Source organism: Leguminivora glycinivorella, chromosome 19, assembly GCF_023078275.1.
Source record: "Leguminivora glycinivorella isolate SPB_JAAS2020 chromosome 19, LegGlyc_1.1, whole genome shotgun sequence".
Classification (NCBI taxonomy): Eukaryota; Metazoa; Arthropoda; class Insecta; order Lepidoptera; family Tortricidae; genus Leguminivora; species Leguminivora glycinivorella.
The window spans coordinates 12,128,921-12,143,120 of NC_062989.1; the positions used below are offsets into that span (position 1 = coordinate 12,128,921).

General features: G+C 37.1%; 1 protein-coding gene across 4 annotated transcripts in view; it reads left to right on the forward strand.

Annotated features, from left to right (window-relative positions):
- Positions 1-14,200, forward strand: part of LOC125236395 (Fanconi anemia group J protein homolog) — a 127,499-nt gene that overhangs the window by 89,780 nt on the left and 23,519 nt on the right. Inside the window, exons 5-10 of one of the 4 annotated variants that reach the window (XM_048143180.1) lie at positions 4,446-4,590; positions 5,794-5,902; positions 6,061-6,201; positions 6,571-6,807; positions 12,577-12,696; positions 13,829-13,923. In XM_048143180.1, coding sequence (XP_047999137.1) covers positions 4,446-4,590; positions 5,794-5,902; positions 6,061-6,201; positions 6,571-6,807; positions 12,577-12,696; positions 13,829-13,923 — 847 coding nt within the window. The other 3 variants (XM_048143182.1, XM_048143179.1, XM_048143181.1) reach the window with 3 other exon arrangements.

A 14,200-nucleotide genomic window follows, 5' to 3' on the forward strand; every position in this document is an offset into this window, starting at 1 on the left:
AAATCGATATCGGACTGTAACCGAGCGCGTCACTTGACATATTTGGTGATCAAAGGGTTGATAGGATGCCTAACGAGTGCATAAAAAAGGAAGTTCGAAACGAGTGGCGATAAATTAAAACACGACCGAAGGGAGTGTTTTAAATCGACACGAGTTACGAATTTCCTTTTCGCACGTGTATCGTACGACGTTTTTCAGTACAGATGAGCCTCCGAAGTTTCGACCTGGCATATAATGAACCACTTCTCGCACTAGTGCGTAAAAAAAACACCATCTGTACTGAAAAAATATTTAAAAAGTGTTGGGGAAGTTCTATGAAAAATTTACATTAAAAAGTCGTTTCTGGTTTGCTCACGGTCAACCTAACACGCTCCTCCTCGCTACGCTCGTCGTCGCACCTAACTGGACTGACACATGTGATTTCTGTTCTGTTAACAATAATATAACCATAAATTATATTACTCGCAATCGTTATGATTAATAAGTATATAAACATTAACATTAGTAAGTATAAAATGTATTTATGATGAATGACATTATGAACATAAGTCATTCGAAGTTACGATAGTTATTAACATAAAATTGTTATAAATAATGATCGTTATAATGTAAAATTGTATGAGAAACATTTTCGGACTACCAATAATCTATATACCAATTTTATATGAACTTTGGCGCACCCCTAACGAACTTATCATTCAGCGGAGGAGGCCGCCTGTCGTAACCAGTAACTAAAGGGGTTCGGCGGGTCGTCTCTCAGGGCTGTGGCTATACCTAGTGAGTATACCTGTACCACACCTCGGATAATGGCGTTCAAATAATTAAACGAAAGAGGCGCGTTCCTACGCACACAGTCTATGCTCGTGTATGTGGGTGAACACGCACCATGCTTGTATGAGTGAGATATGACATGTCGACTGGTCGCGTTTTTGACATGCGTATGCGGTAAGGTAACCGACAGCGGGTGGGCGGCACTTTCAGCGTACTCTTTATTATACTGTGCCTATTGTGATAATACGTTCCGTCCTGAATTAGTTATTTATATTACAAAGTGTTGGGAGGATGAACAAACATACAGTTACTGATGCAGGGATCGGAAACCTGTATTTACTCCGTACAAAAGAACTGTGTTTTAAGTTTTCGTTCTTTGTTTTTTTTTTCATGGGTCTGATAATTCTATATTGTTATCGTTCAGTAGGTACCTACCTAACAGCAGCGGCTGGTCCATACAAGCCGATTACCAACGGCTTGCCTAAATATAATTACTAGTATAAATTATCTAATGTTAAGTAGGTTTCTTTTTGCTCAATATTGCCTAGCAGAAATTTTACCTACTACATAAAGAGCATAAAATAATTCAAACTATTTGGCTATGTTGAGTTTCTTTTTAAATACCAGTTCCGATTCCTGCACTGTTGTCCGTTGAAAAGTTTTGTAATATGAATGATGTGCAAAATTCCCACATAGATTTTCTTACGGAAATAATCTTTGTCAACAAGTCATCGTAGTTTAAATCGTACGTAGAAAATCTGCGAAATTCAATTGTCTTACTTGATTTCAACTGACTAAATCAATCGGGCTTCATAAAATCAATGTCGCAAAAATCTTTATTTATAAGTGCCTTTACTACGCCATTATAAACAGTATAAGTCGGGTTTTGTACCGTATAACGTTACACGGGCCCGAAAATGAATATTTCATTACCGATCCTTGTCCGGCCTACGGCGACCGCCTATTTACTCTACCTACCGTCTATGCTATATAAGCCGCTTGTCTGTTCACATAACTGTCATAACAGAGAGCCCACTTTCTAACGTTTGTAAAAAATATCGGATACGAGAAGAAAACGAAACTGTAGGCTAATACTACTACTTAGTACCACATCTCGGACACTGGCGATCAAATATATGAAAGAGGCGCGTCCCTAGCACACATTCCAAGCTCGTGTAGGTGAACGCGTACCATGCTTGTATGAGTGAAATATGACGGGTCGACTGTTCGTATTTTTGACAGGCGGTAACTGTGAGATAACCGAGAGGGGGTGGGCGGCGCTTTCAGCGGGGAGCGGGAGTGGCCATACTTTACGACTACTAGTGACCAAAATTTTTTCAGAGACATTTTAATTATGAAGACTTCAAACTTCCTATTTTTAATTCAAATTAAATATTGTCTTTCATTGCTGTAATTGACGTTACTTTTAGTACATTATACGTAACATATTTAATTCGATTCCCCCGTGTGGTGACGGGTTAAGAATTTCACCACCCCCTTTCTTCCCGTGGGTGTCGTAGAAGGCGACTGTGGGATATGGGTTAAATTGTGGCGTAGGCGAGAGGCTGGCAACCTGTCACTGCAATGTCACAATTTCGTTTTCTGTCAATCCCTTATTTGCCAAGAGTGGCACTGAAACTTGAGTAGTTTCATGTGCTCTGCCTACCCCTTCATGGGATACAGTCGTGATTGTATGTATGTATGTATGTATATTTAATTCGAGTAGGGTTGCGTTCAAACCACACGCCTACGTTTCTGCAAAGACATATGTAACTCCGTATCGACAGCTACAGTATAAGAAAAAAAACCGGCCAAGAGCGTGTCGGGCCACGCTCAGTGTAGGGTTCCGTAGTTTTCCGTATTTTTCTCAAAAACTACTGAACCTATCAAGTTCAAAACAATTTTCCTAGAAAGTTTTTATAAAGATCTACTATTGTGATTTTTTTCATAATTTTTGAACATAGGGTTCAAAAGTTAGAGGGGGGGGGGACGCACTTTTTTTTCCTTTAGAAGCGATTATTTCCGATAATATTCATATTATCAAAAATCGATCTCAGTAAACCTTTCTTCATTTTTTGATACCTATCCAACAATATATCACACGTTGGGGTTGGAATGAAAAAAAATATCCGCCCCCACTTTACATGTAGGGGGGGTACCCTAATAAAACATTTTTTTCCATTTTTTATTTTTGCACTTTGTTGGCGTGATTGATATACATATTGGTACCAAATTTCAGCTTTCTAGTGCTTACGGTTACTGAGATTATCCGCGGACGGACGGACGGACGGACGGACGGACGGACGGACGGACGGACAGACAGACATGGCGAAACTATAAGGGTTCCTAGTTGACTACGGAACCCTAAAAACGTACCTCAGACAGAACCATATAGAAATAGGTACGATGGCCTCGGTTACACCTTTGGGGGACGCTCGGCTAGATGGCGCTATTATCATATGGGCCAAATTGTCAAGACTGACGTTTAAAAGTTTTAAGCCTGTGTCGAGACATGGCACTGTGATTACATATTTTACTTTGACAGTAACTCTCTATAATACTTGATCCTCTTTGGTTTCTGTAAACATTCGTGAATTGAATGCACTTTCTGTAATTTCTTTAGCTATGATGTATCTACGGACGTTGGTTTAGTGTGTTGTTTTGGATGTAGTTGGCAAGCGGTGAGAGGTGTGTGTGTATATATGAATATATTACACGTAAAACGAGACTGATATGTGATATAATAAGTTTTTTGCAAAAAAAAAAAACATTTTTGGCACAAGCTTTTATTCGCCGACTTTCTTTGAACAGTAATCTACTGCTCTCCAAGACGTTTCTAAAAACCCCTTACTCGATAAGATTCGACGTTTCATGCCAGAGTTCCTATGACCACTTTCTGCTCCATCATCAGATCAGCTCCATGATACCATAATATTGCATTGTCACGTGATTTACATATGTGTGCAAAATTTCAGCTCAATCGGAAACCGGGAAGTGGGTCAAATTTAGCTTCTACGTTTTGACGCACACTAACATACTAACAAGGCAAGTTGAATAATAGTATTTTATGCAACAGGCGTTTAAAGGAGGTCAAAAAAGACGAGTGGCGTGGGTAACAATTTGAGGCGAAGCCGAAAATTGTTATTGAGTCGCCACGAGTATTTTTTGACTCAGTTAAACACCGTTGCATACAATACTTTTTCTACGACCATGCACTTAGTTTTTAATAGTTTTCTTGAATAAATTTCGTGAAATTCACACTGTTTCCTGTATTTTGACTCAAAGGTTTGCACTGTCAGCTCGGCTGCGCACGTCCGCAGTGTCGTTATAAGGCGTTGCCATGGTGACAGAGCCAAACAATGCGTTTTCAGTTTTTTCGATACTGCGCGCATGCGCGGAAAGCCGGCGGACGCTGGCTTTGGGGAATAGACCTTTATGTAGGGTTTTAAAGATCTGTGCACGACCCTGTAAATGACGAATAACAGTTCGGGAGTAGAAAAAAGCTTTTAAAAAGAGGACATAAAACATAAGATAGTGCCTATTATGTATTATTGCATTTACAACTTTGACCTAAGTTAGTTTTTGATGACTTAAAATACGTTACTCGATACAGTAAACTGATATAAATTTAACGATATAATTAAACGATTGCTAATAATAAAACTCTTTCACAGAATCATCGAACAATGGTATGGTAACCATCCACAAGAAGCGGAAACTGAACACCTCCATGGATACTGACTCCGCGTCACCTGATCCACCTTCTACTCCTGAGAAGACCATCAAGCCACCTGAACCCGAGACTCCCGAAGATGTCCGGTAAGCCTAGTAACTTAACGTGTAATAAAAATGATAGAAAACAACCTTTCACCCCACCAACACACCTCAATTCGTTCCCACTTCGGTAACACTTGTCTCCATAATCTTCTATAATATGCCAACAAAATTTATTTGAGTCCTGCTGAAACCAACTTACACTCCTGAGAAGACCATTAGTCCACCAGAACCTGAGACTCCTGTCGGATAAAGATGCTTCAAAAAACGCTAGCTAACACGATCGAATCAGAAAGGTCAGCTGACAGACTAAACAACCACCTGTTCGCGATAATATCAACCAAGTCGCTCTTAATCCGGGTATAATTATACCAAACTAATGAAATTTCTTGACTTACGCATCTTCTCTTGTCTTGAGAACTTAGCTTGGTATGAATATTAAACTTCTCTCTGTTCCTTCCATAATCTTTAAAACGCTAGCTTAACATCTTTGAGTTAAGCTACAGTGTAGCTGCTACACGATGCCAGTCCTACCTTCCACTCCTCCATTTATGAGCCCATCTCAAGCTCCTATACTCTATACTCCTTTTCGCTCACATCCAACCTCCGCCGTAAATGTTTGAAGTCTGTATTTAGTACCTGTATACGGTAATTTTCAGAAATTGGGACCCAAAATTAGTGACAGTTTTTAACAAAAATTAACTCGATGTCAGTTTTGTGACGACAATTAAGAATAGAATTTGTCTCAAAACCAACTTTTTTTGTATTCTTAATGTATATTATTCCTTAGGTATAGTGTATGTAATTAAAACAAAAGCAATATTTTTATTGCAATTTCATGCTTAATTTGTCGTCACAAAACTGACATCGAGTTAATTTTTGTGAAAAACTTTCACTAAATTTGGATCCCAATTTTTGAAAATGCTTATACTAAATACATCTGTGATGTGATGCACCTTAGGGCACAGAAGCCTATGATGGAATGCATTAATAATAGTGGATTGTAAAGTTGCTATTGGATATTGTATTTGTTTCGTGTGTAGATTGCAAACTATTTTGAAAATGTAGGTATTGTTTTTAGTGGAGTTGATGTTTATTTGTGGATTTAACATGTGATTATGTCATACACTATAATGTAAACACTTAGAAACTGGGGTGTAGTTTTTAATGTCAAAATGCATGAGAAACATGTCTAGAGTATTAACGCGTGTCGTCCACCGGTGGAGGTAACCCCTTACTCTCTTCCAGACGGCTGTACAACCTCATCACGTCCCTTCAAATCCGGACCTCCATGCTTGTTGATTCCAGCATACCAACCATCTACTACGGCGCGCGGACGCACAAACAACTGCAGCAGGTGGTCAAGGAGTTCAAGAGGACCTTCTACTGCGGGGAGGCCAAGATGACGATCTTGGCGAGCCGGGAGTATGCGTGTATCAGGGAGTTTGACAAGCAGCTGTGGAAGACCAAGAATGACATGTGCAGAGGATGTACTAAGGTAAGCAACTGCAGCAGGTCGTCAAGGAATTCAAGAGGACCTTCTACTGCGGAGAAGCTAAGATGACGATCTTGGCGAGCCGGGAGTATGCGTGTATCAGGGAATTCGACAAGCAGCTGTGGAAGACCAAGAATGACATGTGCAGAGGATGTACCAAGGTGAGACTCATCCACATCCACAAGCAGCTGCAGCAGGTGGTCAAGGAGTTCAAGAGGACCTTCTACTGCGGAGAGGCCAAGATGACGATCCTGGCGAGCCCGGAGTACGCGTGTATCAGGGAGTTTGAAAAGCAGTTGTGGAAGACTAAGAATTACATTGTTCGCCCTGGTATCATGAATAGAGTCCATCTCATAATCCTCTTTTTATATTTTTTTCCGAATCAAAAACATTAGAACTATTGAGCACCAAGGAGGCTCACGACCAAGACTTGCCAAATGCCAAATTAAAGACATCATATCAGATGAAATGAAATCAATCAATATATCTGCATAGCAAGTGTATATTCATTGGAGATATATAATTTTCAGACTCACTCCGCCCCACCAGACGCGCCAACCCAGACAGCCACCAACTGCAAACCCTACGACAACTACAAGGCGCTCCACCACGATTCCCTCCCGGCCGCCTTCGACCTTGAGGAATTGGTCGCTGTTGGGGAGTCCCTGGTAGCCTGTCCGTACTACGCGGCAAGGAGTATGGCCGCCGCGGCGCATATAGTCTTCTGTCCGTACAACTATCTCATAGAGCCTGGCATTAGGAGCAACGTGAGTACTTTCAAGGCTTCAAGTTTCCTACCAGATGCCTTCGAACTTGGAGCTGGTTGCTGTTGGGGAGTCCCTGGCAGTCTCTCCGTACTACGCAGCAAAAAGTATGGCCACCGCGGAGCATATAATCTTCTGTCCTTACAACTACCTCATAGAGCCTGGCATCAAAAGCAATGTGAGTACCTTCAAGTTTCAAGTTTCTTTATTTGGCCAAGTAACAAAACACGTTACATCTAGCAAGTCAATTACAGGTCATTGCTAAAACTAATCATGCAATGTCTTAAAATAGCTTATATAAAACAAAGATATAATTCATATAAGATGTACATTATTTTTCATTTTCTCAGTAAATTCATTGATTGAATAGAACGGATTACATTGAAAGAAACGTTTCAGTTTATTTTTAAATTCCGTACATGTTAAATTTATTACGTTTACAGGCAGTAAATTATAAAGAGTAACTTTTAAGGAGATACCTTGTTTAAATGTTTTGACTAACTTTGTTGCAGGAACGCATAGCTTATACTTATTTCGTGTGTTATATGTATGAATGTCCTTTCGCGTTTTAAAATCATTCTTACTTTTGTGGATTTCTAATAGGCAGTTAAATATGTACAATGAAATTACTGTCATGATTCGACTTTTTATAAAGAATTCTCTAACGGAAGTGCCTTTGCGTAGATTATATACAATTCTCACTGAATGTTTTTGAGATATAAGAATTCTTTTTATTCCAACTGCGTTGCCCCAAGTAGTTACAGCATAATTTAGATGAGCGTGAATTAGAGCATAGTAAGCCGATATAAGTGTTTTACGATTGATTAAGGGTCTTAGTTTTAATAGTGCATAATTTCCTGAAGCTATTTTGTTACAAATTTTGTCAATGTGAAATGAGTGACTTAACTTATTGTCAATATGATATCCTAAAAATGGACGGTGTTATGGAATAGCGAACTAAGCGCCAAAATCCGAAAAAAAAGTTATGAATGCAGTTCGGATATAAATGTGATAATCTATAGTATTGACTATTTCTTTGTTGAAAAATCATGCTTACAGCCTTATTTTAAGGGGTAGAATCAAGCGACACGTTAAAATTAGTATGGCCCTGTGTACTAAGTCGTTACGTAAAAACGAATTGAACGCCAAATTTACTTTTACAAATTATAATAAGCGTATATTCTAAATCGCAAAAGCGAGTTAAACGCCATAAAGATGTTATTAATTCGTTTTGGTTTAAAGTTTTGATGATTTATAAACGCAATATCGATTTAACCGCCCTAATGGTGTCGTTTAATTCGTTGTTACATATTTGAAATTGCAGGATATTTCGCTTAATGAGAACTAAGTATCAAGAGGTTTTGTTATATCATAATATCTTATGTGTGTAATCCTGGCTAGTACTAATGAATTATTATTAGTTACAATGCCAATTTTGCCATATATGCTGATTTTTTGACATTTATTGTATTAAAAAAAGTTGATTGCAGAACAAAACTAAATTGTTAGACGGATTAGTCCTAATCATTGTGGAGGAAAACATTGTTATTGATTTATTTACAATATAACTATTTACTCAAATATATGGAATTTTATTTTATTCCAGTATTCACTTTACCTCTAACAATTTGCATTAAAGAATCAAGCGATAAAATATGTCTTATAGTACGCTACGGCGAAATAAATTAACCTCATCGCAGTATTAGTTCAATAAAGAATCAAGCGGAAAAACGTTAATAACTTCTAAACTTGAATAGGTATGGGGTTATTGTTTTTATTTATTTAAATTATGAACACTTTTATAGGTTCAATGTCAAAATTAACTTTTTTGCTTTATAAATGAACTTACAACAACTGATTCAAATTTCAAATCTTTCTAGCTCATTTTCTCGATTTCAACTAACTGTCGCTTGATCGCTTATTCCATAACACTGTCCAAATATTGTGTTAGTTACGTTTACTAATCCTATCTCACTAATATTTATACTATCAATTATATTTTTATTATGGTATGTCAATAATGTAGTTTTGTTAGAGTTTAAAATGATTCCGTTAGCATTGAACCATTCTCCAAGCGTTTTCATGATATTTTTGATATTCTGTTCCAGTTTGTCTAGGTTAGTCTCTTTTAAGCCCACATGTGTGTCATCTGCAAATAGGGTAACCATAGCGTAATTGGGTATGCATTCCGGTAAATCATTAACATATATTAAAAATAAAATTGGGCCCAAGATAGATCCTTGTGGTACACCAACATTTACGACTATTTCTTTTGAAGATGTGCCATTGATATTTACTTTTTGACTTCTGTTATTTAGGTAGCTTTTTATCAAATTAAGTTCTTGGTGTTTAAATCCATAGTAATCCAATTTCATTAATAGAACATCATGGCGGATACAGTCAAACGCTTTAGACAGATCACAGAAAATACTACAGCATTTTTGTGATCTGTCCAAGGCTGAAAGCACGAAATCTATAACTTTACGCAACACCATTCCTGTTGATTTTTCCTTTTGGAACCCATATTGGTTCGAATTAAACAAACTGTAACTATCGAAATACTCGGTTATTTTATTTTTAATTACAGACTCTAATATTTTAGATACAGCTGGAAGTATGCAAACAGGTCTATAATTGTTAGGGTCCTCTGTTGCTCCTTTCTTATGAAGTGGAATTACTTTCCCTATTTTGAGACATTGTGGAAATATACCTTCTGTTAGGCAGCTGTTAATAATATTTAGTAAGATTTCTAGTAAGTAGTTATTTCCTAAGAATATTTTTTTAACAAAACGAGAATCTACATTATATACGTCTTTGGAACATTTATCCTTCAACTTCTTTATTGTCTTAAATAATTCAACTCTATCAATTGGAATAAACTTGATACGCGTGTTTGGACGTTCAACTTTACATAGGAAGTCTTTGCATGTTTTTTTGTCATTAATTAGGTGCCCAGCCGTTTTTTCTGCAACCGAAGAAAAGAAATAATTAAAGGAGTTTGCGATTTCTTCTGTATTAGTAATGCATTTACCATTATCATTAATTATCGCTTCAATATGATTTTGTGTTTTTTTGTTTTGTTTCGTTTGTTCTTTAATAATTTTCCATGATTCTTTAACAGTGTTCTTGGCTTTATTTAACCTTTCTGACAAACTTATTCTTTTTGCTGAGATCAAAACTTTACGTAGTAGTTTTTTGTAGGTTTTTATATGATTTTCTCTCTGAGCGCAAGGTGTAACTTCTTGTAAGATTTCTAATTTTTGTAAATTTTGTTTAGATATTGATATGCCCTTTGTTTGCCATTTTACATAATTAGAAGTGGGTTTTGATACTTTACGCTCTGGAAAAGCTATGTTGAAGTAGTGAGTTATCGCTTCCATTAGTAAGTTCATTTTAGAGTTTGGGTCAGAATTTGTTACAATTTGGTGTAAAAGATCACAGTCACTAGTAATTAGATAATGAAAATATTCATAGTTAGATTTGGACATGCTTCTGACGAGTATGGGAGATTTTTCACATTTACTATTATTATTTATTGACTCCACTGATATTTGGACAGTAATAACATTATGGTCCGATAGTTTGGTATCTAATACTTGAGATTTGCAAAGGTTGTCCTCTAAATTAGTTATAAAATTGTCGATACAAGTAGTACTTGGCCCTTTTATTCTAGTTGGTTCTTTAATAAGGTATATACAACCATAATTATTTAAAATGTTCTTAAATTGTTTAATTCTACTGTCAGACTTTAAAATATTGAGATTAAAATCGCCAGCCATGATCATCTTCTTTCCTTCGCGCGTAATCTTATTGAATATCGTTTTTATAGTATCTTTAAAAGTCGGAAAGTCATGCTCAGGGCGGTACACACAGATTATGACAATGTTTGGCGACTTCAACTCTACGGCTGCAATTTCACAGCTCATTTCAAATGCAAGCTTTACAATATCTTTTCTTTCTTTTACTCTAATATGTTCTTTTACATAAATAGCCACACCCCCGTGCTTAAATAGTTTTCTGTTGTAGTACGATGTTAAAACATAGTCTTCAATTTTCATGCTGTCTACCTGACTATCATTGGCCCATGTTTCAGTAAGGCAGAGTACATCACAATTGCTTTCTTTAGTTAATAATTCTAGCTGTAGGTATTTATTCCTAATGCATTGGATATTACTATGAACCACTGTTAAGTTAGGTCTTTGGTTTGGCAATTGCTTGTAAAATAATTATTACATTGTGCTTCATTATTTTGAGTACAATTTATGAACTGTAACAAAGATGAGCCATTAAACTTGATAGAGTTAACAGTTATTGTGTCTACAATTAATTCCTGAAGAACATTTCTTGTATGTTTGTAAGATGAATTGAGGTCCAAAAACTTTACTCCTTCATATGTATTAGCCAATAGTGCTATGCTACGATTGATTTTATATATAATTTCATTATTTATTCCGTCATACAACATGCTGCTAATTATTACATTATATTTCCTATCTGAAGAGTTCAGTAATAACTTAAATAACAATTTTCTATAGTTAGTTTGTGTTTGTACAAATTTACTTAAGAGAAGGACTATTGTATCGTTTTCGGAGAAATCCTTAGAATAAGTTGCAAAATTTTCCAATATCTGCTTCTAAGGCTTCAAGCTTCCTACCAGCTGCCTTCGACCTTGAAGAATTGGTAGATGTTGGGGAGTCCCTGGTAACCTGTCCATACTACGCTGCAAAAAGTATGGCCGCCGCGCGGCATATATACTCTGTCAAACAAGTCTTTCAGTAAATAAGAACAAAAAAAACTATATGCATCCTTTTCTTTAGGGTGCTAGGGAAAAGGATGCCTATAGTTTTCTTTGTTCTTATTTACTGACAGACTTGTTTGACACAGTATAGTCTTCTGTCTTTACAACTACGTCATAGATCCTGGCATCAGGAGCAACGTAAGTTCATGGCCACTAAGGCATTACTAGCCACCTAAGGGCGCGAGCAGACGATGCCGCCTCCGCGTCGCCTTTGCGTTATGTACACGAGACTCGCAAAGTCCGCCGGTGGGTGGCGCCATTTTGTCCCATTTAATTTTGATGTTTATTCAATGGAAATAAACGCTAAGGTAGCACCTTCATCTACTCACTCCCTTACACCGAAATGCCCGTGTTCATGTTGGAGTCGCTAATCAATTAACAGACGGTCATATTAACCTGACCAAAAACCATTAGATTGGCATTTAGTAAACCCTTCGCTCGTTGGGTGGACGACATCCGGAAAATTGCGGTTCACAGCTGGATGATGAGACTAGTTCAGGGCCGAGATAAGAGGCGAACTCTCTTCTAGTTCTACTTATGCTCAGCAGTGGGCGATAAAGGACTGATATGATTATTAGTATCAAAGACTTATGTACTGCGTATAGACAGATAAAGTCTAAAAAAAACGTACCTCAAAACCATAAAGAACAATACACTCTTTTTTTGGGGCAGTCGTGTAAAAATGACATAAAAAAGGTCCGGTGGCCTAGATGACGTTACACCTTTAGGGGACGCTCGGCTAGATGGCGCTAATATAAATATTTGACATTTTAACACATGTCATTATCAAGCTAAGAATATGGACTAAATTGGCAAAACTGAGGTTCAAAAGTTTTAAGCCTGTGGCGAAAGATGGCAGTCTATGCATTGTGATTACACATTTTACTTTGACAGTAACTCTCTATAATACTTGATCCTCTTTGTTAGTATCCATGGTATAGGTACGACTCACTAAAAAATGTATTATCTCGCAGATGCAAATAGACGTACGAGACCAGATAATAATAATCGACGAGGCTCACAACATTGAGGATATCTGCCGAGATGCAGCCACGCAGACAGTCACGAGGGACGAAATACTACTCGCTATCAAGGTACCTGCACGTTCTAGCTGTTCCTTTATTAAAATAGATTATCTTTGTTACCAACTTGCTATCAACGCACGTTATAGCTATTCCTTTATTAAAATGGATATAAGTTGATACCGTGACAGGTGACTGGGCGATTTCACAAAAGTTGTCCAAAAACTGTTTTCACTAATCCTGGTATTTTTGGCTTGTGCTACTCAGAATCACTAGCATAGCTGTTAGTCATAAGGCCAAATACCTATTACAACAAATTAACTTTTATTATGAAACCATAGATTAAATATAAGAAGATTATACCGGTTCACTATTATCTGGCAGAAACTTTTTACTCATATATTAGATTCGTATAATAGTTCTTGGCAGAAGTCACGTTTGGCAGAAACAACTTACGCAGAAATAGGCTTTGGCATAAATCATTTCGCACATTTTTGTTATACCGAATCGTCTGTTGTCATAATGTTGATGATCATAATAGTCTTCTAGTCGAACAATACTTTTGCAGATAATATTTCTGCATAATATTTAGTCGGCATAAAGTTGTAACTTGCTTTTTGATAGCGAGTTGGATGTGTTGGGGATGCAAGATACCTAACACTCCTCCTCGCTTCGCTCGTCGTCGTACCTAACGGTGACTCTGGGGCAGTTTTTCTTTTATGATAGCGTGTAATAATTCTACTAATGTAATATTATGCTATAAGATTATTATGGTACATACAATTATGCTAAATCAAAGTTGACCAAAGTAATGTTCTGTAAAACAATATTCTGCCAAATGTGTCTTATGCATGGTAGTAATAATGCCAACTAAGTTTTCTGCAAAATTACCATTCGACTGAAAGTATTTCTGCGAAACATGTTATGCGAAGTGTGTTTCGGACTAAAATTATTCTGCCAGATGAGGGTAACCCGATTATACCATCCCATACATCAAAATGCGACCGCCTAAGAAATGTATGCACTACACCACACATAGATGGCGCCACAAAAAAAATGTCTTGTAGCTTTCGATTATACTTGTAGATAGCGTTAAGTGTCACTTTTGACATGGCTCGAAAGTGATACTTAACGCCAATGTATGATGATATATGTATTTAATCTATGATGAAACTAAGACACTAAATGTCTCGTCTTCTCACAGGAGCTGGAACATGTAGCAGAGTACCGTTACGCGAACCAAGACATATTAAGCTACATAGATATCTTACTTAAAACTCTCAAGTTCTGGGATGATTGGTAAGTGAAATTAAACGTTCTTCTTTATAGTCTGTTTTTTTTTTTAACCCAGGTTGGTGGCAACGCAGTTGCCGACTCATTAGAAACTTGTACACACCTTTTTGCTGTGTACTCATTTCTAAGGAGGGTTCGAGGTGCAGGGGCGTGAAATAATGCTGGCTACATTTTTATTAACCTACCTTCAACAATATTGCGTCCGGAAACAAGATATTTAATGTTAATTTTATTAAACCTATTGTATTCTACCTATTGCCCGTGTGGTGACGGGGTAAGAATT